At 40.0% G+C, this 25,539-nt stretch overlaps 5 protein-coding genes across 6 annotated transcripts; 1 reads left to right on the top strand and 4 right to left on the bottom strand.

Moving 5' to 3' along the window:
- Nucleotides 1-2,071: 2,071 nt before the first annotated feature.
- Nucleotides 2,072-3,604, bottom strand: LOC114726033 (fructose-bisphosphate aldolase 6, cytosolic-like). 2 transcript variants are annotated; one of them, XM_028912607.1, is made up of 3 exons: nucleotides 3,532-3,604; nucleotides 3,165-3,392; nucleotides 2,072-3,082 (listed from the first exon to the last, which is right to left on the bottom strand). In XM_028912607.1, the coding sequence occupies exons 1-3, from the start codon at nucleotides 3,557-3,559 to the stop codon at nucleotides 2,262-2,264; spliced, it is 1,077 nt and encodes a 358-aa protein (XP_028768440.1). In that variant the 5' UTR covers nucleotides 3,560-3,604; the 3' UTR covers nucleotides 2,072-2,261. The 2 variants fall into 2 exon arrangements, with proteins under 2 accessions (XP_028768440.1, XP_028768439.1); XM_028912606.1 differs by lacking the exon at nucleotides 3,532-3,604 and having other exon boundaries at nucleotides 3,165-3,521.
- Nucleotides 3,605-7,362: 3,758 nt separating this feature from the next.
- On the bottom strand, nucleotides 7,363-8,644 carry LOC114726038 (uncharacterized). The gene has a single exon (XM_028912612.1). The coding sequence runs from the start codon at nucleotides 8,463-8,465 to the stop codon at nucleotides 7,563-7,565; it is 903 nt and encodes a 300-aa protein (XP_028768445.1). The 5' UTR covers nucleotides 8,466-8,644; the 3' UTR covers nucleotides 7,363-7,562.
- Nucleotides 8,645-13,799: 5,155 nt separating this feature from the next.
- On the bottom strand, nucleotides 13,800-15,921 carry LOC114726029 (PAN domain-containing protein At5g03700-like). Its single transcript, XM_028912601.1, has one exon. It carries the CDS (start codon nucleotides 15,288-15,290, stop codon nucleotides 13,830-13,832), a length of 1,461 nt encoding a protein of 486 aa, XP_028768434.1. The 5' UTR covers nucleotides 15,291-15,921; the 3' UTR covers nucleotides 13,800-13,829.
- Nucleotides 15,922-19,780: 3,859 nt separating this feature from the next.
- LOC114726028 (putative phytosulfokines 6) lies at nucleotides 19,781-20,679 on the top strand. The gene is made up of 3 exons (XM_028912600.1): nucleotides 19,781-20,109; nucleotides 20,196-20,266; nucleotides 20,372-20,679. Exons 1-3 carry the CDS (start codon nucleotides 20,010-20,012, stop codon nucleotides 20,495-20,497), a joined length of 297 nt encoding a protein of 98 aa, XP_028768433.1. The 5' UTR covers nucleotides 19,781-20,009; the 3' UTR covers nucleotides 20,498-20,679.
- A 415-nt stretch (nucleotides 20,680-21,094) lies between these two features.
- LOC114726034 (mucin-5AC) lies at nucleotides 21,095-25,419 on the bottom strand. The gene is made up of 4 exons (XM_028912608.1): nucleotides 25,374-25,419; nucleotides 24,784-25,246; nucleotides 22,163-23,929; nucleotides 21,095-21,829 (listed from the first exon to the last, which is right to left on the bottom strand). Exons 2-4 carry the CDS (start codon nucleotides 24,880-24,882, stop codon nucleotides 21,818-21,820), a joined length of 1,878 nt encoding a protein of 625 aa, XP_028768441.1. The 5' UTR covers nucleotides 24,883-25,246; nucleotides 25,374-25,419; the 3' UTR covers nucleotides 21,095-21,817.
- Between the last annotated feature and the right edge of the window lie 120 nt (nucleotides 25,420-25,539).

Below are 25,539 nucleotides of genomic sequence, written 5' to 3'. Positions count from 1 at the left end.
TCGTACATATATGCGCGCGCATGTGTATATATGAAACATAAGTAGTTTGACAAACGACTACGTTTATTTAATTTTGATGTAAAGGGAAAAAAAAAAAAGGACACACGAACAACATTAATCACGATCCCATGAGGCAGCTCATTACAGAAAGATGTCTCAAACTCTTTTAACTCTTACGGTTCTACATTAGTCTTGGGAGAGATCAGAGTTTAATTTCTCTAACCAAGTAATGAAAGAAGGTGATTTTTCTTCTAAAAGGAAAACATCTCTCAAAGTCGAAACCCTATCCGTATAGGCCTCAAATGAAAAGGCGATGCCCGCAAACGAGAGTATTAATGAATGTCGAAAGTAGTCCACTTGGTGGGCATGAGAGAGTAATGAGGAATGAATGATTGAGAGAGAGAGAGTGATGAAGCGTAATAAGAGGATGGAGATCAGAGGGGGTTCGTGTGAAGTCTCATCTTGGGGTTGCGTTGCGTAATAAGGCTGGTGGTGGTACCTCAAGTAACGTACTGTTCTGCTTACACAAGTAAGTGATAGAGGGCGGTGGACGAGCAGTGTCCGTACTTAGGAAAGAGTAAAGAAGTTTCCTGCAAAAAGTGTCCATCACAGTGTGTTTGGGGAGACATGGCAGTCAATATCAGCACAGCTTTGTTTGTGTGGATTCAGCTTTTTTGTTCTTCTTCTTCGCCCAGCTTGCTTGTCCCGACGCCGACAGGGGAGTTAAGTAAAATTAGCGGTCAAACCATACCAAATTACTTTTACTACTATAATGGAAGGGCCTCATGACAGGAATAGATAAAAGTGAAATTCTAGAGGAGAACGCGCTTTCCCCCCCGATCTTGCTGACGTGACTTCTTACTGAACCACTTTCTACCCTTAAATATAAAAGAAACTGTACCATAATACCAATAATTTCTCACTTACCCTGATGCCAGATGGAGGAATTCACTCTCTTCCAACCCTCTCTATATTATATATATGTTGGTCGTAAAAAGGTAATCGTCAGTTCTTATCGCATTCACCAATCAGGTTCAAATTTTCTGGATTCTGCCGGTCAGTGAAGCAGAGCCGCTCACATCAAATGGTACATGGGATGAGATTTTGCCATTGGCTGCCCAAAATGTGGCCCATTAATACCCATCTCCCATCGGGGCAGTATCTCTTAGCCTTCTGGAAATATTCTGAAGATAGATAATAATAAAAGATATCATGAGTATTGAATGAAAAGGATGAGCACATAACCTCCATTGGGTTGGTGTCACATTTTGATTTATTTCTCATTCCGCCCTCTTATGAAAATAATGGGGCCCCCTTGGGTATATGATTAAAATTGACGCAAGTGGAGAAAACAGTAAATTCGGCCCAAAAACTGTTGTGGATCAAGTTTTTAGGATAGTCAAGGGGCCCTGACCGCAGGGGGCTAAAAGAACTTTCCTACAACAGGATTTGAGGTTTGTGTCAAAACTTTTCAAATCACCGGTCGAAGTTGTAAAAGCTTGTTAGTTTTTTATCTGGACACTACGCAATCTATGCTAGAATTAGTATGGCTTAAACTGACTTACTTACTAGCCTTTGTACAACAGTATAATTTAATTTAAATAGAGAAATAGAGTTGGAATGTAATTTCTAATTACAAAATGATGGAAATCATGACATATAATACGCGAAAGACCTGGGAGATTGAGTAGCATATGACACGGCTCGGATTTAGTTAGACAGTTCAATCCCCCACGAGGTCACGTCGATAGAATTAAGAGTAGTATTTTGCCCAGTGAAGCCTGACAGAGAACAAATAAAAAGCAGATAATCATAATTGTACAAGTTCTGCTCGAGTTAAAACATCGGTGCCTTTTTTTTTTTTCCTCCCAAAAATGATCTTCTACTAAATTTTCCTTATGATTTCTGAGAAATTTGATCATGGGCCTCTTTGCCCTGCTCAAAAATTTATGGAAATGGAATATGATGGTATTGAGGGCGTAAGCTAAAAGAGCCAATTAAGTTCAATAATCTGCATTCAACGACATGAGTCCATCTGATTCAGATTTCAGTTGTACAAAAATATAGCAGCATCACTCTCTAATCAAAGGGAGATCCAAAAGGAAACTGAAAAAGGGTAAGATATCGAAGTCGATACAGCTGAAGCTATTATTCTCAGATTATTATCATTTTGTTTTAAATCATCCTACACGACATCGAAGCCCTGATGCCGAAAGAAATAATTACTCCAAAAACAAGTGCAAATCATAACCTCACACCGCTTAATATTTGTAATCCTTGACATGGAGCGACTCTGAGGCACCCTCACCGAGTGTGGCATCACCTTTGTAAGTTCCCAGAGTTGCTTCTGAGTTAGCCTTACACCTCACCAACAAAGCAGCCTGGGCCTTGGAAACGTTCTCCTCTTTGCCAGCCCATGCCTTGATAGTGCTCTGCTGAAGCGCCCTTCCGTAAGAGAACGACAGAGACCACGGCTTCTTCCCCTTGAGCTTGTTCATGGCATTGAGGTTGACGGTGGCCTCCTCCTCACTCTGCCCGCCGGACAAGAAAACCACGGCGGGGACGGCAGCAGGAACAGTTCGCAGCAAAGCTCTAACAGTGTGCTCAGCAATCACCTCAGGGGCAACCCTTGGGGAATCCGATCCGGGGGTCACCATGTTTGGCTTCAACAGGGTGCCTTCGAGCAGCACATGATGATCATTCAAGGCCTTGTAGCAAGCAGCGAGGACGCGCTCGGTGACATCAGCACACTTGTGGATGTCATGGGGTCCATCCACAAGGATCTCGGGCTCTACAATGGGGACCAGACCGTTCTCCTGGCATATGACCGCATAGCGTGCCAAGCCATAGGCATTTTCATGGATGGCCAGCGGAGAGGGCTCGTTGGGGCCAATTTTGAGGACGGCGCGCCATTTGGCAAAGCGAGCACCGGCTTCGTAGTACTTTTTGCAGCGCTGACCCATGTCATCCAGACCCTGAGTGGTTGTTTCACCATTAGTACCTGCAAGTTCAACAGTGCCTTTGTCCACCTTGATGCCAGGAAGGACGCCTCCTTCCTTCAGCACATCGACGAAAGGTTTTCCTGCACGAATCAATTAAGAATGTTTACCAAGAGGATCTCCCAAACCCCCAATAACATATATAAAGATACGGCAAGCACATACCTGAGGCTGTCTTTTGGTAGAGGGTTTCCTCGAACAAGATGACACCGCTGAGGCACTCGAGTACACCAGGGGCGGTGAAGAGGAGTTCACGAAGAGCGCGCCTGTTGGATTCGACATTCTCAACATTGATGCTGGCCAAACGCTTCCCAATTGTGCCGGTGGACTCATCGGCAGCCAGAATCCCCTTTCCTGGGGTGCCAATGTAAGCCGCATTTGCGATGAGCTCATCTGCAATTTGCACAAGCAGTCTGCAGATTAGAACGCGATGCAGGACAGGTACAGAAAGATGTAAACAACATGACAAAGGCATCGATCCTATAACAATGAAAGGAAGACATGAAATGAAGGAATCGTATTAATCTCATACCCTGGTATTTGCTCTTGAAGCAAGACATGGCGGATTGTGAAGAGAGATCACGGAGTGGAGAAAACGACTTGTTCTGTAAGAGGGGAGAAATTTGAGGGAGAAGCCGTTGGAATGACGTGCAGCAGCAGGCAGAGGGATTTAATTTATGTTGGCGAGGCAAGGGGCGCGCGGGGAAAGCGAGTGGTTACGTTCGATGTCAATTCCTCATGTATTTTAGTCCTTTTTTACACCTCTTGTTTTGCCGCATTGGGCTTCATTATTCAAAAAACAATTAAATTAAAATCCATGTCGATTAGAAATAGACTAGTAATATAAGTTTAACGGTTGCATCAAGCAAAAAAAAAAAAAAGCTTAACGGCGTATTGATTATGGATATAAAATTTAACGATTGATGATGTCATTAATTTAAAATGCATGAATAAAAATAAGGAATGACGGTGGATGATGAAAACATGGGGCGCAGATGCACGCCGTTGGAAAGGGTCAAAGAGCAAAATATGATATATTAAGAAAAAAAAAGGGAAGTAGACGTCATAATTAGGAAGAGGGATTCTAATTTCAGGAAAAGAGATGCAAAAAGAGAGAGGAAGGTGTGGATGGACGTGGTAAAATAAAACGGGAGATGAGAGGAACGTGGATAGCTATTCCGGTGGGTTAGGTTTCCAGGTTTGGGTTTTTCGTTCCATTTTACGTTAAATTGTGAACTCAGTTCCAAGTCAAATCCTCTTTTTGCTGTTAAATTAAACGGGAGGAATGTCACGTGGATGTTCATAATTAACCTCAAAAATAAAACTTTCATATTTCTATTTGTTTGATGGTATTATGCTTCTCCCATGGAGTATCCATAGACGCGTCATCCTTCATCCGTTTAAAATATCTCACTTTGAAATTTCTGCGAATTTTGAAAGTATCTGTGGCTTTTATAATTTCGTGAAAGCATTAATTATTTTCGCTTTACTACTTTACCGTTTATCAATCTCAAAGATTGTGTTCAAGACAGGAGTATTTTTAGTGAAATATCATCGGATTTTTTAGTTTATTATAATAAAAATTATTTAATAATTATTTTAATCTTCCTGAAAAACCACGTAAAACGAAAATTATATTAAAATAAATTGAGTGTGAATTATATGAAAAATTATACTAGTATTATTTTCAACTAAATGCAAGGTAATTTCATAATTTTTTCTTGAAACCAACCTCCATCCTCTTGGTCCTGTAGTAGATGAGCAATCAGAATGGATCCTAAAGGAAAACTCCCTGACCGTATGGTTGCTGAACCTTGGTCCTATGTTCGATTTTCAATTTTTGGATTTCACAAATGCCAGTCACCAAGGGCAGTGGACTTTGGAGGAGGATATGAGCAATCAGATACGGAGTTATGCTATGTTTAACCAATCCTTAGAGTCAACATGGTATGATTTCTTGGAGATTATTTTTGCGAGATTGATCGAATATTTGTGCTGGTTTTATTGCATTGAAGTGGCGGATTATAGGTGGTATAATAGAGTCTCTGGTTTGACTTTGATGGTGGATTTCTTGAGCTTGAACTTGCTGCAATTTTAATATTGGCTTGCTTTATTTGGGATGGAAGGCTGTTTGAAACCTACACAATGACTGTCCAGAGGATGAAAGAGGATTTAAGATGGGTTCTATCAGGAGGAGAGGATTCCTCTGCTATCTTGATACTTTTGCAACAATTGCTAATCAACAGGATTTATGTTTTGGCTTTTGTAATAAACCTCTCCTTATGGATAAGAATGTGTTGTTATAGCCCTAGTAAAGTCCATGTTAACCTGAAGGTTGTCTATAACTTTCAATGTTCTTCTTTCCCTCTCCATTTGAGAGGGACTCTTAAAGCTGCTAATGAATATGCAGCATTGGTTCATAGAAGGTTGGGCTCAATTTTGAACAAGTCACAGGACAACCACCCATTTGCCCCTTTATCATGGATTACAGGGCAGAACCATACAGTCTTATTCTTAAGGAGATGTGTGAATTTATTTTGGTGTGTTTTCTCGTCTTCTAGTATTTTAGTGATTTTATTTGCAGTTTTGGGATTGAAGTTTGGTGTCCTTGTTGGCTGGTTTCTTTTTGATTGGTGATTGTAATCTTGTTTACTTTGAATGAAAGAATTCTTCTTCTGGCAAAAAGAAAAAAACTTCCATCCTCCTGGTAGAGCCCAGAACATGCCCGAATCTAATCCCCTGTCTTGGTTGAGCCCACTCCTTTTATGTCTCCCAACCGAACGATGAGCTGGGTGAAAACTGATTGTTTTTAGTTTTTATATTCTTACAATAGTTTAGTAAAATTATTTTTCAAATTGCGCCTATCATATAATTCTTTAGAAGAACCTAGCAGGATTACCCTTGTCATTCAACCTCAACGCTATTTTGAGTTGGTTCCTTCTTCTTCTTCTTCTTCTTCTTTTTTTTTTTGGTTTTTGCCAGAATTTTGAGTTGGTTTTTTTTAATATTTTTAATATTTTTTTCCAACTTTTATACTTTATATTAATGGTTAATTTAAAGTAAACGATATTGTAGAGTTATTGTGTTTTTTCCAATTACGAACAATATTTTAAAAATAATATATTGTTCGTGAATTTTGTTTTGGCAGGGATGATGAGCCAGCCCAATGAAAGGGAAAATTATATGCCTGATAAAAAGTGAGAAATTTTTTATAAAGAATTAAATGGGAAAGGATCTTATTAGTTTTTAATGGACTTTTAGTTTTGGGTACAGCCATTTAGAAAAAGGGCAAAGTCAACTGGGTCACCCCTTGCTGATGTAGGATTGGGCTCCACTTAAAAGCCCAGGAAGAGGTCCAATTGTAAGAAATTACTCTAATGACTAATTAATAAGCAACAAACCAATTAGGATTGAGTTTGACGAAAAAGGACTGCTTAGCAGGGAAATACTTATGCGTGAAAAAAAGAAAAAAACATTACTTTGATTAAGTAATGTTGCATTGACTCCCTAGATTACTAAGCCAAAAATTTGTTTGTGGGGTGGGGAGACCAGAAGGGTGGCCAATGGCCAACATCAAAAGACATCCTTTTACGAGTCGGCAGGAACATGGACATTTTGGTGGGTTCGAATTTTTGTAAAATTGACTTCAAGTTAAGAGCAAAACTTTGCGAAATCTAACCACCGGAAGTAAAAAGAAAAAGATCATCTGAGCTTAGCTCGGATAAAAGAGAGCTGTGCATGGTGTAAAAAAAAAAAAAAAAGGGATAAAAGAGAGCTGTAATTATTTAACTTGTAGTTTTGAGTCGGAATCATAAATAGGTGGTTGGGCTAAAAAATTTCGGGGTTTTGGTGACTTTAGTTGGCTCGACTATACTGGTTGGAGTTCCATATGACTTTTAAGTTCAGACGATTTGATTTTGGGAAAGAAGTGGGCAGATTAAACTGAGAGGACAAACTTCTAAAGTAACGCAGCTACAGCGACATATATGTTCCGAAACTGAATGAATTAACAGAGCTGCCGAGCAGAGAACATTGCAGCAATTGTAAATGAAGTTCGTGGATTTCACAACAGCACAAGAAAAGGCCCAGGAGTCAAACCAGAAAGGTATCATGTGTTTGTGTGGGCGCGCGCGCGCGCGGAGAGAGAGAGTACATTACGAGAGAAGGCCCAGAAGTTAAAATGAAACAGAGTGGTATAGTATGGAGAGAGAGAGTGTATTGGCGTAAGGTGTGTGGTTTGAACCTATATCACATAAGCAATGTAAAAGCGAGAAGTCTTGCAGCCTAATGTAGCAAGTGCGCAGGGCCATGAATCCCATGATCCTCAACTAACCTATCGATTCTTTAAATTTGAACTGAACAGCATAGGACAACCACAAAAGCTATATCATCAACAATATATTTAAAAAATACGTATTAAAACAAAAAAGAGAACGCCAAGAAGGAGGAGGAGGTAATTTTCACTTCTTCAAAGCCAGCCAAGTAAATAAAAGAAGAAGAGCCAAAAGGACAAGAACTATAAAAAAAAGAACAAGAGGATTGAAGGGGTGGTGTGATGATTGTTCAGTCAGGATTGTTACAGGCACATAAGAGCAGAGAGAAGCCAATTCTGTGTGCATCCTTGTGTGCCCCCAGAGTCTTCTCCTCCAACCATAGCCTGCTATCCATGCCACTTCTTGTCCTGAACATAAACACAGCACTCCTCTTGCTGGGTTTGAACAGCCAATCATGAACGTCCCACATCATGTCCACCAGCACCCCGTCCAAGAACATCACCTGGTTCCCTCTGAAATTCCACCTCAACCTCTTCACTTCCAATATTGTCTTCTTGTCTATACTCACACACAGTACATGACCCTTCGTCTTGGACCCTTCTTCCTCCACCACCCACTTTATTAATATCTCGTGGACGTCCCCTGTTTCGCAGAACTGTGCTTTTGTCGAATAAATGTGACTCCCAGAAAAACGCTCTCTCCGATAAACCATTGAACTGTTCGACCCCCCCGTCTTGGCTTCCACTTCTCCCGACGATTCCTCTTCCTTGTCTCCGAGACGCAGGCCCAGATCCGAGTCCACCAGAACGATGACGTAGAACCCACTCGCTGGCTCTGGCCCTGAGTCGTACTTAGCATCCGAGAGATCCCACAGGACCTGGATTTTGAAGTCGTGGATTTGGAACGTTTCGTTGCCTTTGCTATTTACCAGCTGCCGAGAATTGGCGCTCGAGGTGGGGTTGGTGTTGCTGATGGCTATGCAAAAGCCTTGCCCCATGAGTTTCTTGGTCCAATTAAGCGTGATCAGAAGCTGTTTTTGCTGGGAGAGGTCGACTCTGTATGTGCAGGTGATTGAGTCTCGAGCAGAAGGACTCTGTTTTGGACAGAGGTAGGCCTGGTTTGAAGGCCCCGAACAGTATGAGTCCGATATTCGAACGGCGTGTTCGTTGTAACAAGATGTTATGCTTCTCATTGTAAAATACGATCTCCTTTCCCAGGATCGAAGTTGAAAGCAGAGGAAAAAGGTAGGAGAATGGGTTACTCTTGAGGAGGAGGGAGAGAGAAGGGACTAATGGAAGATGACAAAAAGAGCAGGGCCCTTCTTCCTTCGGAGATTTTCCATGTGGGAATGTCCTTTCTGTTCTGCAGCGTACCGCTTAAGAGAAACAGAAGCCAGAGACAAAAAAATAAAAAGGAAGAAACCGAAAATCCGTGTCGCTCCAATAAAATACAATTTAACCATCCATTTATGATAATTCAAATACTTGACGAAACCGAAACTCCCCGACCTTCCTCGCCAGTTCACGCACCCACACAAATCTAATTAGGTCACCATCCATCCATCTCATCATCTAAGTAAGTCGTGTTATTTTAAAAAATAAAAATTGTCAGTTACTTGTCTGGATTAACCATTAACTATAGTTTTCAAAATACTAATAACAGCGAATGAATATTTTATGGAAACTGATCATGTTAATTAATGGGTTCGTGTAACCAGCAAGCTCTGGTATACTAGTGTGAACCGTGAAGATTGGGGAGGGAGGGTTAAACCTGATAGATACCCGGGTGACATGTGAATTGGGATGACAGGGACAGACATTTGATCAGGATAACGATGGTGATGGTGAATTGGCCATGGTGAAAAGATGAGAGTGATGTTGTTGGTCCCGCCATGTAATGTCATCCTTCAAATTTACCTCGTTCGACCAAAGACGACTATGATTGAGGTTTCACTTGCCAATATTAATCCTTGTCTTATTATTGTTTCTTTGACAGTAACAAACCTTTTATATCCAAATATTATTCCATTCAAGTTAGCTCGGTCCCCATCCTTTTTGTTCATCCACGAGTCATTGCAAAGGTATGAAGGGACAAAAGCAGATCCTTTCCCTCGGGTACAATAGACAGAAATGAAACAGGAATGGCCATCCCCACCTTTCGTATCCTGCGATTCACAAGGCTTTTAAAAGTGATATTATGGAACTGAATTACGTAGGAAGCACAAATCCTACTTCCTAAATAGGGAGTGGGAGTTCAAAGGTCGGACTCTATTGAGAGAGGCTAATGAACGACTTTATTTATTCTCACAAAAAAAAAAAGCGTTATTGTGCAATAGCATTTATTTATAGATTTCGATGATAGAAGGTTTGAAGCTGATGAGCGGCAAGAAACTAAATTAGAGAATGAACGCATTTATTAACATTCATCAGCTGATCTTCTGATCTTATCCGACATTACCATGCTTTTAAAAAGCTTCAAAATTCTCCGTCAGCGTGCACGGAGATGCAATTGAAAATTGATTTTGTTTTCATATGAATTAAATTGAGTTGTCCCCTTGATATACGGGGTATTTTTCCCCCTCAAGTTGTGTGGATAATAGGGGTGTTTAACAAAGAGCAGTCGACCACTTCTTGTAAGTTGACTCACACCAGCCGCACAAGAAGCAGTGTAATATAAAAATTACTGCGTGAGAAATATGACTAAAAACTAAATTCACAAATTTTTAATTCCTAGTGATGATTAACAGCGAAATACTCATGGTTATAAACATGAATGTCTGAGTGATAAATAATGTTTTGAGATTGAATGACTTGTAAACTCTTCTAATCTTGATTTCTAATTTGTGCTCTCTGCCTTTTCGGCTTCACTCCCCCCTGTTCCTCACAATTATCATTACAAGTGGAAGCATGATGCTCGTTAACTTTATGAGCATTTAATGGGGGCTTCCACACACGGAAGGTGGTTGATCGGTATGATAGGAGGACACCGAGCTTTGTGGCCATCGTGTGATCACTTTCGCTGGGTCAAAACGAATCGTTCACACATGCAATTCATCAAAACGCAAATGCGATCATAAATGTCTGCTGAGGTAACCAAGAAGCAGCAACAAATGATTCAAAAAACCACTTGCCACGTTCTAAATTACTGATCCTTACCCAATTCCTCCTATCTGCATTTATTCATAACCCTTATCGCACCACTGTACATGCACATGATACCCAGCACCGCACAGAAGAAAAAGAACAGTACAAGCGGAGGCCGATGTCTCAGAATTTATGTCTTTGATGGATGAATATGGCGATGCATCAGAAAAAGTAATAATAGAGCCAATGTCATGTAACCAAGGCAAAGGCATCCGTTGAACTCATAGAAATTGATTATCTATCTATCTAATCTATCTAATATACTATCTCCGCTCCTAAATATAAGAATTAGTTAATTAATTTGAGGAGATTAAAAAAATAAGTTAAGTTAGTTATTTGTAATACTCCTCCGGTCCTAATTATAAGACCCAATTGACTTATTTGAGGAGATTAAGGAAGTAAGTTAAGTTGGTTATTTATAATAAATAAGTGTTGTTATTCCTAAAATATCCTTGCTAATTAAGTATATTGGCTAAAACTATCATTATTAGAAAGATTATCTTGGAAAAAAATGTATAAATATAAGAGAGAAAATGGATTGGGTCTTATAATTAGGACCAAATAAAAAGTCAAATTGGGTCTTATAATAAGGACCGGAGGAGTAAATAGATATTGTCTTTCCTAAAATATTCTTACTGATCAAGTGTGTTGGTTACAACTATCATTATTACAAGGACTATCTTGAAAAAAAATACGTAAATATGAGAGACAAAGTGGATTGACATCTTATATTTAATACCAAAATAAAAGCTAAACAAGATCTTATATTAAGAACCGGAAGTAGTACTTATGAAATCTTGTAATACCCGCTAATGTTTAAAATGGGTTGAGTTATAGATTCATATTTTGTTTTTTATCTAAATTTATTTCAGCTTCATGGGTTCTTTTGTTTCCTGCATCAGTTTCTCATGTAATTATAGTGGGTTATTAATAATAATTCAATCAATTCAACTTTATATAGATCTAATATTTTTATGGCTGAATAACCTAAATTTGTATGCCTATATGCTCTCTCTCCACATATATGTGCCTTATTTTTATTATTTTATTTTATACACAGCAAAAGAAGGATATTTTGGGGTGGAGAGAAATGAGAATTTCTTGAATAAGAGGGGTCATGAATACAATCCATATATATATGCCTTACTTTTCTATTATTTTATTTTATAAAAGAAAGATTATATTTTTAAAAAGACACAAAAAAATATGAATTTGTAAGAAAAACATATCTTAATTGTTTCAATAAGAAGTGACGAAAAATACACACAGAATAACATATCCTAGTTAAATTAAATATGTAATATATCTTATAAAGATATTTTACTTATTTCAAATCTAATCATATATAGTTACGCGTTACTTGTGTATTGGGAAGAAATTTCTAGTTAGTTTAATAAAAGAACCAAAGGCTTTCTTTCTGATCCTTGTTAGGCGTCTTTTTCAACTTATATGCCACGATTCAACAGGCTAATTAATCACCAGCAGATAAAAATAGAGTACTTTATAGACTATGGGGCGGCAAAAGAGGGAAATGAAAAGGAATATTCGTTTCTTATGATAACGGTAGCTTGCAGCAGTTAAAGAGGAAGCAGCGGACGCGGCATTTATTCGTTACAGGAGGTGTGGGTTTTTATGTTGCTTCAAATGATAGAATACCTGAACCACAATTCATTCCAGCACAACTTTGACATGATAAACTGGGCAAACCACGCTCAGAACCGCCTCAAATATGGTCTTCAACCCGCCCTTAAACTTCATGTGTATTATAGTATTCGGGTCGTATTATTAAAAACTTGGTGTACATCTTAAAACAACTCCATATCCATATGCTGTCCTTTTTTTTTTTTTTAACAAAATCAATTTGAATTTGAGTTAGATGATTCAAATTTATTTTTTAATGCTTCTTTGTTTAAAGTTACTAATATATTAATGTTTGATAAAAACAACAATAAAATTTCAATTATAAATTATTTTTCGTTATTTAGAACGGAATAAAGCCTTCCTTTTTTTTTAAAAAAAAAATTATACAAATAACCACGTTAATTTATCCGTTATTCAAATTTCGATCATTACCTTTTTTTTTTGGCCGAAGATCATTACTTTGTTAAAATAAGCACCATTTTGATCATCAATATGAAAGAATGTAATTTATATGGGTGTCTATGCGGGTGCTACCGTGTTTCCCACTGTTCATGACCTTTTTTTTTTTAATACAAAAAAGTTTAGATATAAGTTATGAGCCGACTCTTTACTAACTAGACTGACCCTTGTTAGTTGTTCATGACCTTTTACGTTTTCACTTTTGGTGCTCTCGATAGGATTAGACAAAACCAGGGCCCTTGGATCCCCTGACCAGGCCACGTTAACCCATTACGAGATACATAGGTAGGGCCCAACTTTAAATAGCCCGATTCTCATTGTTTATTGAATTTTAAAATTGACCAAAGGAATTTGGGCCGAAAGAGTTGACCATAAACACATTGTTGATGGCTAAACAAAAAAATTATTTATATCAAATTTTACATTTAATATCCGATAGAGTCTTAAATATGATTGTTTTCATTAAAAAGATACATGTGACCATAAAAAAAAAAAATATTGATACAGCGTTGCAAAACAATATATACATATACATGTATAATATACGTGATATATGAAGAAGAGAGTTATGAATCATATAGGTATGTCCATGGTCTAATTATATGACCCGACATTGATGAGGTGACTCTGAACAGATAACCAAGCCGTGACTTGTGAATATAGGCTGAATATATGTGTGCGCTAATGGAACAGCAACGAACGTTGCTCTATTAGCTTTAAAACAGGTTATCAGTTGTAATGGTGACGTACACACATTATGGTAATATATTGATCGAAACTGAATGCCACTTGATATAGGATTGGGTTGTTTTGAAGCCGGGCAAATATCATAACAAACATAGAAAAAAAGGGAACAAATGCAGTCAGAATGTGGAGGTGAACAAAATTATGGGAGGGTAGTTAGTGGAATAAGGGGATGCATGTGACTGAGTGAGGAGAGCTCATAACAAGTCAAAGTTGTGTGGTGGAAGGTTGAGGCAAGGATGGAGAAGTGGCGAAAACACCATGGGAGCTGAAGCCACTCGGATCTGACGAATTCCCAGTGACCGTGAGCAGGCCTCCTTCTTCTGGCTTCTCTCTGTCACCAATCCCCCACTGCTCCGTTGAATTCAGTCGCGCACGTCCCACCCAGCCCCACAAACACAACATCCATATATTAATAATTCAGCTCCCTCAACTTAAAATTCCTCCCTCCGCTTGCGTCACCCCTTCCGTCATCTTAACTCCCATTATTGCCTGCTCCTCCTGCTCCTCTGTCTCTATTTATATTTTTTTAATCTTTCTTTTTCTCTCCCTTTTCTGGGGGTCAAAGGTCAATGGCTGGTGCTCATCTCGATCGACCTAAAACTTGCGGATTCCAGATTCTTATACGGGCCGGATATTACCCGATCCTCCTCCTCCGCCATCCCTTTTCCTCCCCTTCTCCTCTTCCTCCTCATCACACAGCTGACCGCCCCGATCAGCCCCGCCACAATCACTACCCCGGCCACTATTCCCACTACCGTCCCTACTCGCTTCCTTTGATCCCCCGCATCTTTCCTGACCTTAAAATAACCCACTTTGGACTCCGCCCCTGTGCCCACCATTGTCTGAATCGGATGCTCCGACACATAGCAGTACCCGGTTACGTTGTAGTACAGAGCTCCCCAGCACCTGCAATCCTTCTTGCACATGTCCTCGCACTCCTCTTCCGACGTCGCCCTCTCGTACCTCATTAGCTCTTTGTGGGCCGGCTCCACCCCTTTCCTCCTCAGAACCCAGTACTTATCTTCTCCTATCCCTGCCCCGCATAAGTCTCCATACCCTTCCTTCATGCACCCGCCCGGTGAATAGCTCGTCCGGTTATCCAGACAGGAGCATCCCGACGCGCCCGGTGTGCACAGACCGTAGGGACCGCAGGGATTCGGCAGTTCGCATATCTCTTCTATGGCCTGGTAGTTTAATACCCATGTTGATCCGTCCCAGCAATAACCCTTCAAATTCCCGTCCGGTTCTATGCGCAGCATCAGAAACAGAGGGTTCGGGCGTTGAAAGTTGTTGAACTTCTGCACGTCCACCGGTTTGGTCCCTGTTTGGTACATGCCCAGATAGCCGTCGGAGCTGATTCGGGCGTAAATGGGTCCCTTGCCTTCCACTATTTCGGCCTTAGCTTCCAAAGGATTGTGCTTCCAATATAACTCGTCAGATCCTCCTCTGTGCCTGGCATATAGACCCATGAAGTCGTCTCCCATCCGCAGAGAATATAGCCCGTTCGACGACACCAAAGCCATGCGAGCCGTGAAATTTTGATCCTGAACGATGGTATTAGTGGGAAAGTCAAAACTCTGCCAGATAACAGAGCCGGACTCCCCGTTCTTCTGTACTTGCAGGTTGGAAGTGTTGAGAAGCACCACGCGGTCACCGTTTGTGGCAGTTGACCACAAAAAGTCTGTTACGGGATCCGAAATGACCAGGCTACCATTGAAGAAGAGCCGAGTGGATTGGGACCACGAAGCCAGGTGGGTGGGGTTGGCGAACCAGAGAGGCTCGGAGGAAGCGATGTGAAGGACGGCGAGGGCAAGCTGGGTACGGTTCAGACGGAGGAAACCCAGGGAGAAGTTGCCGAACTGATCGCTGAGAATAGGTTGAAAGGAAGTCACTGAAGAGAGTGGAGTTGCAGAGAAGCCTTTCAGAAGCTCTTGGTCGGAAGCGACAGCAAGACACGGGCACGCTGTGTCCGACAAGATAACAAGAAGCAAAATAATCGGTGCGAACGGGAGCCGAATCGGAACCATGCTGGTGGACAAGATAGATGTGAAGCAAGTTGAGAGTGGTGTTAGGGAGATTTATAACGCAAAGCCAGTGGTTGGCAAGAGACAGGTACAGAATATCATAATCATTCCTCCACTCAGTTGTTAGTCTGTGGCCAAATTATAAGCGGGAATGCCCATAATCTCAATTAAAGATCTTCGAGAATTGGTTTGATCAATATAATTGAAAGGAGAAGCATGGGGATCACGGGCCATCCTTTTTGGTTTTAAGGTCGACTGTGAGCTGTTATTATTTTCTAAAATCTAATTAAGCTAGTCAAATTTAATTAAGTAGATGGAAAGAAAAAATAAATAGAAGTATCCCCGATGATGTCCACTTAATTGTGATTTATATATTGAATGATCTTAGGTGTGACTAGGATTTGAAAACAATAAAATAAGATCTTGTACAAATCAACTGGGTGGGAGCATATAATATTAAAATGTGGGAGTGTATATATCACATCGACCGGGTGGCTTTCAAGATGTGTTCACATGGTATATCAATTGTTTATAGTGGAGGTGAATGAATTTCACTAGTGGGTAGTTAAAAAAATTAGGCGGGAAATGAATGGATCAGTGGGTGCTGGGAGGTTGACCGTGTATGTATCATATAGATGAACTAACTCGGGCAACAGGACAGGGAGGGAACTACTTGCAGATCTCATGTCGCCTCCCTCCCCTCCTTTTGGGGCATCGGTGCTGTTGGGGTTTGGTTCAGTAGATACCTACAGACTTGCTGTCTTTAAATTCACGGAGAATGGAGCCAGACAACACCCCGACAAAAAGTCAAGATTTTGGGACGTGCTGATATCTTAAATTTATAATCTCAAGGCTACGTACTGATAACATGCTCCAGAATACTCATTCCCATTTCTAATATAAGGTGATTTTAAATTAACTCGTAACATAGCAAAATATTTAAAATAATCATTTGTAGTCTGTATGGAGAGAATTCGTGACATTTTTAACAAAATATTCCTACTAGTCAGTGATTACCAGCCACTAGCCTTAGCGTCCCTCGTTAATTTTCTTACTATGTTCAGGACAAAGCTAAAATTTTTATTACTCCTCCGGTTCTAATTATAAGACCCAATTGACTTATTTGAGAAGATTAAGGAAGTAAGTTAAGTTAGTTATTTATAATAAATAAGTGTTGTTATTCCTAAAATATCCTTGCTAATTAAGTATATTGGCTAAAACTATCATTATTAGAAGGATTATCTTGGAAAAAAATACATAAATATAAGAGAGAAAATGGATTGGGTCTTATAATTAGGACCAAATAAAAAGTCAAATTGGGTCTTATAATAAGGATCGGAGGAGTATATTAGAAAGAATTGAAAACCTTTGATGGGAGGAGGAACTTTGCGCCTTTCTTCACTAACAGAATGGATGTCGCCCGTTCCAACTTGCCGTTACAGGACGAAAAGTTTGACGATTGACCAGCCATTATTGGAAGCTAAGCAGCATAATAAGAGAGAGGGGGGGGGTGCTAATATTGAAGGGACCGGGACAAATGAATTGTGAGACACAGGTGAAGGGTTTTACGGATTCAAAGTGAGTGAATCCAAAGGTTAGTGTGAAAAGGCAGCGCAACATTATTATATAATGAAGGGGCAGCTAGCATGTGGTTGACTCGTTGTGTATATGTGTGTGTGTGTGTAAATCACTAATTAACTCCGTCGATGTCAAACTCAAAAAGTCCAACGCCCCATGTATGGGCACATGCGGGCATGTCTTTTTGAATCGCTGACTCTACTTTGAGGAGGCGCGCGGGGAGCTGAAAGAGTGCATGCGCATGCCGCGGTTAGGTCACGTGCCTGCCCCACCGCCCAGAATGACTAATTTCAGGAACCGAAGAGCCTGAACATGAATGCCCCTTCGAAAAAGATAAATCCTAAACAGAGACCCAAGCAACAAAATAATTAGGTATTACTATTATTAGCGGTATCATGAGTGGCGACATCACTAAATCACGAGAAAAGGGGTGGGGATGATATGATGGAGAAATTAAAGTTGGGATTTTAGATAGATCCGAATTTTGTGAGGGATGGCTTAAAGACAAAAGTCACGACCACGGAATCCTGCCCATTGCTGCTTCTTTGTTGGCCTCAGCTGTTGTCATTTTCCTTCGCCCTTCTGGTTCTGTATCCCTACATTCGTATCTAACAGCTGCACGCGTTGCTCTTTTCACACCCCTGTTTAAATCATATTGCTCCGGTATTAAATATAAGATCTTTTTTGTAATGTAATTTACACTACAAAAATGATCTTATATTTAGAACCGGAGGAATATAATTTTTCCCAAGTTATGTTTTTCTCTTCTAAAATAAAACTTGTCATTTTTTCATAAACACATAATACATTACTACAATATTTTCATGTCAATATTTACTGATAAAATTTTTTCTCTTGAACTATAAATTATAGAATATTTATAATCTAATTCTAAATAGAGTACTATTTGAAATAAACAAATATTGATATGTTTAAAAATCAAATTAATAATATTTTCAAATATACTTTATTATTTTCTGATATACAAAAGTTTAGGTGATTTGGGTCCCAGGGGCTTACAAGGATTAGGGCATGCCTCTAGGTTCAAAGAGTTCTTACAGAGGTACTTATAGATCACCTACTAACAATGTCCTCATATCGACAGCAGGATTCAAACTTGTAACCTTGTGGATTATGATATGACTTTTTACTAACTGGATCAACTCTTGTTAGTGTTGAAATCCCCCCCTTTTGGTGCCAAGTTGGGATTCTTATTTATCATGTTTGGGTTTCTGGCCCACAGCATCCAATGTTACACCCAATGGGTCGTTTTGGAACTTTTCGGTTTTTGGGTGAAACATGTTTTGGATGTGTTGTGGAAAGGGCTTAATTGCTTTTGCTTATCACTTCATGATGCCTGAGATATCATACACCCACACACATTTTCACGACCCTATCTAACCCTTTCACATTGGGAAGGGTTCCCACAGATATCCCACACATACTCTCTTGCCCCTTTACATTGCATGGATTGCAACCTGAGGACGTCTTTCGAATTACAAGCTCTTAATTATTGTTTGATACTACACTCAAAAGACGAAAAAAAAACTTTTTTCTTTTTGGAGAAAAAGAAAGATACTTAAACACCGTTAAATCATAGTCCAATAATTGATGTTCCTGAATTGGGTCAAGTTGATTGAGGGATTCATCAAATCCCACAAATGTGTCGTTAGGGCATTTCAATCAACATTCAAACGGCTGGTTCAAAAAAAAAAAAAAAAGCTGTGCAAAACATCAATTAGTTAGCATTAACCTAACATGCTTCGAATCCACACACATGGTTCCATCAGGTGCATAATCTTGATATTTTGAAATGTCGTTTCCATAAAATAATCTTATAATTTTGTTCGTACATTTAACTAAACCTCGTACTTCAAACAACCAAAGAAAAAAGGGGTTCGAATTCTATATCATGACCTGTCGATGGGATTATTGGCAGGCCATGTGGATTTCACTGTCTTCCACATTACTTGAAGTGAAGTGAAACGCTTCTTTTCTGGTGCTGGGATCAGAATACACTGTTTCATTACGATGTGAACAGCTAAATGTGCATTCCCAGTTCATCATCCCTAACTTGTTTTTGTCTTTTACTAATTTGTTCTGTTTGCTCAGCATCGAATCGCTCACCAAATCACAACACTGCATGCATTATTTTACTAAGGGTCAGTAAATTAATTGTGCACCAAACGTCATATGTGGAAAATATTAGTTACTGACTAATGAGTTATGTATTCAACGCATACAAATGTCTCTTGTGCGAAATAATTATAGTTTATGTGCAGATAAATTTCTCGAAAATGATTGTGCAGCTTTCATTCAGATGAAAGAAAAATAACAACTTAAAATAATCAAATGACGGTGAGTATCTATAAAACATGAAGTGTGGACGGCGGGCATATACTTGCCAGCTCTCTTCCTCGTTGTTTAGGTGCAGGTTTCTGTGATTCGAGTACATTTAGGAATTTCGGTTTCTCACGTCTTGTATTGTTCTGGCTTTCTTCAGCTTTTAACAATGGAAAAAATTTCCCATCTTTTTATCATTGCCTATTAATTATTGCACGTTATTATTAAAATAACAAGCACTATTCATCAAATTGGAAGATCAGTGGGCAGTCCACAGATGCAAAGTTCGATGATGACTGGACACCCACTAGACGCATAATAGAGTGCGTATTTATGAGCTCCTTTCTTTCCAAACTTAAGAATCTTCATTTTAGTACCAAGAAAAAGGAAGAGAGCAAAAACGTGTAAACTCTTTTTAAGTCTACAGTGCCCACTTTAATTGGCTTTGTTTTGTAGCACCTTAACGGACCACCATGATGGTGACAATCCCTCCTCTCTCTGTCTGTCTTCTTCCTCAGAGAAACGCTTCCCTCTGCATGAAGCGATGCCGTTCTTGCTCCCGTCACATGGACGCTTGTATTCTCATCTGAGTTGACCAAAGCATACGTTAAAATTAGTAGGCCCCAATGGAACTAGTAACTTCCTTTTTTTTTTTTTTCCTTCCCCCAATCAGAGCCTCCTCGTGACTGTCTCCTCTGCTCCTTTATTTAACCCCTTTCTTCCACCTCCTTTTCAGACTCATATCTTTGCTACTTTCTATCACTTCCGCTCTGTCTCGCTCTAACCTGGCAAGAGCCGATAATGAAGAAAACAGGCCTTCGTGTGTTCTTCTGCTTCCTTCTCTCTCTTCTGCTTCTCTTTCATTTCTCAGCATCTGCTCGTCTTATTCGACCCAGTCGAGGTAACTGAGAAACAAAATTTGATTTCTTGGTGTTTGTTGTTTTTCCTCTTTTTGTCGGCTGGTTTCTGAGATCGAACTTGATACAGATGAAAAGGAAGGGAAGGCCATCGATGTCACTAATGCCGCCTCAACCACCGAGCTCAAATTTGATGTCGAAGTAAGATATGCTCCATCTTCAACCTCTACAATTTTATCTATCATATTCGGATTGTTTTATTTGGGTTTAGCATGTTTTATTCTCGTTGGGTGCAACATCATGCAGCTAGTGGAATCAGATCAGTGTGATGAGGAGGATGAAGAATGCAGTGAGAGGAGGAGGATTGCGGAGGCCCACTTGGATTACATTTACACCCAGCATCACAAGCCTGCCTATAAGCACAAACCTTAGCTCTAAAATTCCCAGTTCTGTTAACTTGAGACGAGTCCCAATACGGCCACGAAATATCTTACATTTGTTTTTTGGGCCCATGTATCATATGAGGATGAAATGTCCAAGCCGTATTTATGATCTGTCTGTTTCCGAGCTTCAAATTTGTGATAAAACTTGATGAGAGCGGTTAAGCGGAGCCCTACCCTGGTGCTATTACCGGATATATTTTTTTCTCAGGAGCTAGCACAGTGCAGACATGATTCAGTTTCACCAAGTTACCCATTTTCCCCCATTATGCGAAAGAACTCCAATTCGAACAGTCGAGGACTAAGATAATTGGTAACAACGATAGGAATGCATAATAAATTGGAGGTCTCAGTTTCTTTTCCTTTTTTTCCCCCAACGGATGCATTTAAATTCTCACCGTTATACTGCGTGGTTCTCTAACATTGATTCAAACTAAGCTAAATGCAGGTTTCTTAACTAGATTAAGGGAATCGACGGGTAAAAGGATTCATAAAAAGCAGCAACATTAAGGCATAGACGGATGCCCTCACTCGTTAGAGAGCAGGCTCAATTTTCTACCCACACTATAGCTGTTTAAGAGAATAAAAATAAAAAATGAAAAACGAAACACATATACAAGTAAATTAACTTCAAACAGCCAAATTCACAACCGACAATCTCTCTTCTGCGTAAGATAAAGGACCACAATCCAATCAACACAAGTTAGTTGAGGCTAGGTGATAAGAACACAGCTATTATTTTATCCCAGCACAGAATCAATGCCCCCTCGCCCCTTTCACTGGAAGTGAGATACACGCATGAGCGCGCACAGAATAAGAAAAGGGTAACAGGAGAAGGCAGGAAGCCCAGTCGTTGCTGTTGGGAGATACAGAGGAGGCCCATCTGGCAATTGTGATGAGTATGGCTGCAAATGCTCTGGCTTGTATTAGCACCAGATGCTGCTAAAGTGCAAATCCACTAAGCCATCGTAAAATAAAGGAATACAACCACGTCAATGGGCAAGCTGAGCTGCAAAAACTTTCTGCCATTTATATATTGAATACCATGAAATTTTCCCCCGAGCTACAAGACCAAAAAAAAAAAAAAGCAAAAAAAAAAAAAGAAGAAGAAGAAGAAGAAGGGCGAGAGAGAAGAAAGCAAGCAAGAAAAAGCACAAAATTTGTTTGATGGCTCTAAGCCCAGTTAGAGGCAATCATCAATCCATTTTAGCACCGAACAGCCACGAAAATCAAGTAAATGCAGGGTAAACCTGAGTACTCTTTGAAGGCTTCTGACGACGACAACATTGCTCAGATGATCTAAAACAAAACCCTAATCCTGTTCCTGCCAGAACATACAAGGCTCTATAAATCAAGCATGTAATGAGGGCGAGCTGGCAATAGAAAACAAAGTAGCGGCCACAAAGGCAAAGGAAAGAAATCTATAACACAACAAAACCAGGCCAGCCATTTGCAAGGTTCGAACAGAGAATAGGACCTTAATTTCTAAATTCCAATATCATCTTCCAACCAAAACATATTTGCTCCTACCCAGAATGTATTTTTGAGGCAATCAATCATGGCGGACTTGCTCCACCCAATATAAAGAGCTTAGCATACCAAAATCAAAATTAAAAGATGACCATTCTATTCACCACTATCAGATGATATGCCTTACCTTTGCAAGAACGTTAGATATGGAGCTCTCTGATAAGCACCAAGTGTGAACAATGGGGCCCCTTTCACTACTGATGTTAGTATCCGTCTCACTATCACTACTGGAGACAGGTAGGTAAACCGCCCCTTTGAACATCCACTCATCCCTTTCTTGACAATAAACATCTTCAAATAGCTCACCACACAGCATACATAAGCACTGATCTTCATCAGATGGAGCCATAGCATCCTCTTCACTTCTGTTTGATTTATTGCCATGTAAATCTATGGAATCAATACCCTCATACTCAGATGAAACTTCATCCTTGCCATCAACCCAGTCACTTGATCTCAAATACCATCTCCTTGAGGCCTTCAATATATCATTTTGTTCTCTTTCTCTCATAGCATGCCACTCCAAGTGTCTATTAAATTGTTCTTGATGTTTAAGCCTAAGGCCACAAATACTGCAATGATGAGGGAAATCATCCAATAGTTCTCTGATCACAGGTAAATGCAATTCCCGGATCACACTGGGCTTAAACTCAAAGCCAATTAGATTTTTTATTTCTGTAGGGGTTGATTGGCTGGAGGAACCTTTTGCAGGCTGATCATCTCCGGTAGATATGACAGGAACAGTTTCAGAACCAGTAACTGAAACAGCTGGCAAGGTGCCACTGGTGGTGATGCTTTGGCTCTGATCTTCCAATCGAATCAGCACCTCAGCTGGCACCTCAGTAGATGAATCTGTTTTTGCAGAAATCAAACCCTTTGCAACTAATGAGTTTAAAAGGTTTGAAACTGGATCAGATTTATTATTAGTGGCACTTGATGTCTTGGCTGAGGCACTACTCACAGTAGAGGAAGCTGGTGGGAGCGCAGGCAGCCTTGATGGGGCTCCAACCTTTCCTTGAGATTCTTTTGACAGAGTAGATAGGCCATCATTAGAAGGACCTAATCGAGATGGAGACGCAACCCCAGGCCCTGAAGAAACTGATGTTGTAGGAGATGATCCACTTGGCCGGGCAGGCTGAACCCCGGACTTTGATGGAAGGTTCCTCCTATCCAAGAAACTTATGCCATGCTGACCACTTGTAAAAATTCCACTCTTCATAACTGCAGCTAACATAGAACTTGTAGTTGACTGCTCTGAAGTTTCTTTAGAGTGGGTCATCTTTCCCTTCATCTCAGGCACTTCACTATTGGAACCAAGATCCTGTGGCTGTGAAGCTGCACTATGATGTCGTGGCTGAAAAGTAGACACTGAAGACAATGGACCTTGCAAGTCTTTTTGATGTGATCTCTGAGAGTTACCAGCCTGAACATTACGTGGAAGGACAGATGATGAATCTCGAATATCTTGGCTCCGTAAACGTCCTGAAAATTGAGACGTTTTAAGAGTCTGTGGATGGTCTTGCTCTGCCAAGATCTGCATTTCATGAGGATGGGGCACATTGACTGATGGTGATGGAGACTGCTGTCGCAAAGGTGACTCCCAAGGAGACTCTGCTCCTACAGAATGAGACTGCTGTTGTCGCACTGTTCCTACTGATCCTAATGTGGCATTTGACAAGAAAGGCCGATTTCCCATTTTGACATTAGAAGAATTCACAATGTTTGGCAACCTTCCAAGAGCAGATCCAATGCCTTCTGAAGGACATGGCCTACGATTCAGCTCATCAAATGACTGCTGCTGCTGTGATTTCCAAGGATGACCAAAGGTGCGTTTCATTTCGGTGGACACATCTCTATCTTCATGCAACGTCCTTTGAAGGTGACCTCCAACTGCCTGCGAGTAGAGGAAAAAAGATTATTCAACCGCAAAAGCCTAGATCCATGTCATTCATCAAAATATGATGCTGGTTAAATCCCATTATTAACACATGAGCAAATGATACGTCATCACTCTTCAACCAACCAAAGCCATCTGAACTAGTAATAGGCTAGCCTATTTTGCCTAGGTATTGCATGAATAACTGCTAATTTATACCAATAACATGATCATTCGATGAAGGGGGAAAAATCAACCTCTTGAAACATCTTTCATATAGTCAAAGGTTTTTAATGGCTTATAAGTTACTTTTAGATATTCCCCGCATGTGGAGTAGCCTACAGACAGAGTGCAAGACTGGTGTAAGTTAAGCTAAATGTTGGGCCAAGCTATATCCACCGCATACTTCACAGAACTCAAAACAACGTTTCCATCTACAAGCAAGACATAATAATGAATGACCATATTATAATAACACCTGCAACAAAAACTCGTGGCTATTTGAATATTGACCTTCAATGTACAACTCTACCAAACATATAAACAAGTCCTCTTATTTTGACTTTTGAAAGGCCTTTCCAGGTCCTAAAAAGATATGTCAAATGATTTTGCAAAAATTCACCAGGGATGGGGCACCAGTGGTCCAGGCAACCGATCACTTGTCTCCAACAGCGATATCAAACATTAGTAACTGAAATTTACTAAAACCCAACTCTTACGTTCTGAGGCATAAACCAATAAAGGCATTCAACCAAGAAAATCTCAAGTATATCATTTGAATTCAACATCCTGAATAAAGACTACGACCAGACAAATGATCAATGCCAGTGAATGAAGTCTTTGATTCTAATGTTTAACATTTGCAAGCTTACCAAATTGTCTTCATCAGCAGTCCAACACTCTTTGCTCAAGTTGTTAGAGGCATTGGATGCACCATGCTCACTCAGTCCAGCATTCACCTCATCCCACATGTACTCCCTCTTCCTCAGAATTTTTCCAGCTACTTGACAAGACACTACTCTTTATGCCAGTCATGGTTTGTGTTGGTTGATTATGTTCATCCAAGTTGATGGACTTTGGTGCTTCATGATTTGATAAGCTACGCTTGAGACTGAAACCATTCCTTTGGGCAGACATCATGTCTGCAGCATTGCTGCCTGCTTTGTACCAAGCTTTGTCACGTGCTAACTCAGAGGTCCTGCCACCAGCTCTTCCAATACCCAAACCTGAATTCCTTGAAAGATCAGAGCCATATTCATTGCCTCCATAGGATGTACCAATGCCCTTTTCAGGAACAGAATCATTATACGAATCTCTATTAGAGCCCTGAATGTTCTGCAATTCACACCATCATGGTAAGAACTAGGACATATATATAGCAAAAAGGAGGAAAATATTCCAAAAAAAAAAAAAAACAAAACATAACAAAAAGGAGGGAAATAAAAATCACTAATTCACATACATGCATGTCAGCACTGGAATCCACCCATGGTCGTGCTGCACCTAATCTATCTGCTCTATCACTGGCCTTTCTGCCCCATCACTAGAGCTTGTAATAGTCCCAGCAATATCATTAGCTGTTCCTTTAATCTTCATAGCACAAATAAAGACAGAACGAAGAAATCAAT

The sequence above is a fragment of the Neltuma alba genome, unplaced genomic scaffold (assembly GCF_004799145.2).
Source record: "Neltuma alba isolate B1F8T4 unplaced genomic scaffold, ASM479914v2 tig00012323_pilon, whole genome shotgun sequence".
Classification (NCBI taxonomy): Eukaryota; Viridiplantae; Streptophyta; class Magnoliopsida; order Fabales; family Fabaceae; genus Neltuma; species Neltuma alba.
Note: the sequence above shows the minus strand (reverse complement) of the source record. Positions and strands in the feature narration are given on the sequence as shown.

Excerpts from the sequence above, each read along its gene's own strand:
- LOC114726038 (XM_028912612.1), bottom strand. The coding sequence starts at position 8,465 with ATGAGAAGCATAACATCTTGTTACAACGAACACGCCGTTCGAATATCG.
- LOC114726034 (XM_028912608.1), bottom strand. The coding sequence starts at position 24,882 with ATGTGGGATGAGGTGAATGCTGGACTGAGTGAGCATGGTGCATCCAAT. Across the intron at positions 23,930-24,783 it reads CTGCTGATGAAGACAATTTG|GCAGTTGGAGGTCACCTTCA; the intron begins GTAAGCTTGCAA and ends CTCTACTCGCAG.
- LOC114726028 (XM_028912600.1), top strand. The coding sequence starts at position 20,010 with ATGAAGAAAACAGGCCTTCGTGTGTTCTTCTGCTTCCTTCTCTCTCTT. Across the intron at positions 20,110-20,195 it reads TCTTATTCGACCCAGTCGAG|ATGAAAAGGAAGGGAAGGCC; the intron begins GTAACTGAGAAA and ends AACTTGATACAG. Across the intron at positions 20,267-20,371 it reads AGCTCAAATTTGATGTCGAA|CTAGTGGAATCAGATCAGTG; the intron begins GTAAGATATGCT and ends AACATCATGCAG.
- LOC114726033 (XM_028912606.1), bottom strand. The coding sequence starts at position 3,474 with ATGCCTTTGTCATGTTGTTTACATCTTTCTGTACCTGTCCTGCATCGC. Across the intron at positions 3,083-3,164 it reads CTACCAAAAGACAGCCTCAG|GAAAACCTTTCGTCGATGTG; the intron begins GTATGTGCTTGC and ends TGATTCGTGCAG.
- LOC114726029 (XM_028912601.1), bottom strand. The coding sequence starts at position 15,290 with ATGGTTCCGATTCGGCTCCCGTTCGCACCGATTATTTTGCTTCTTGTT.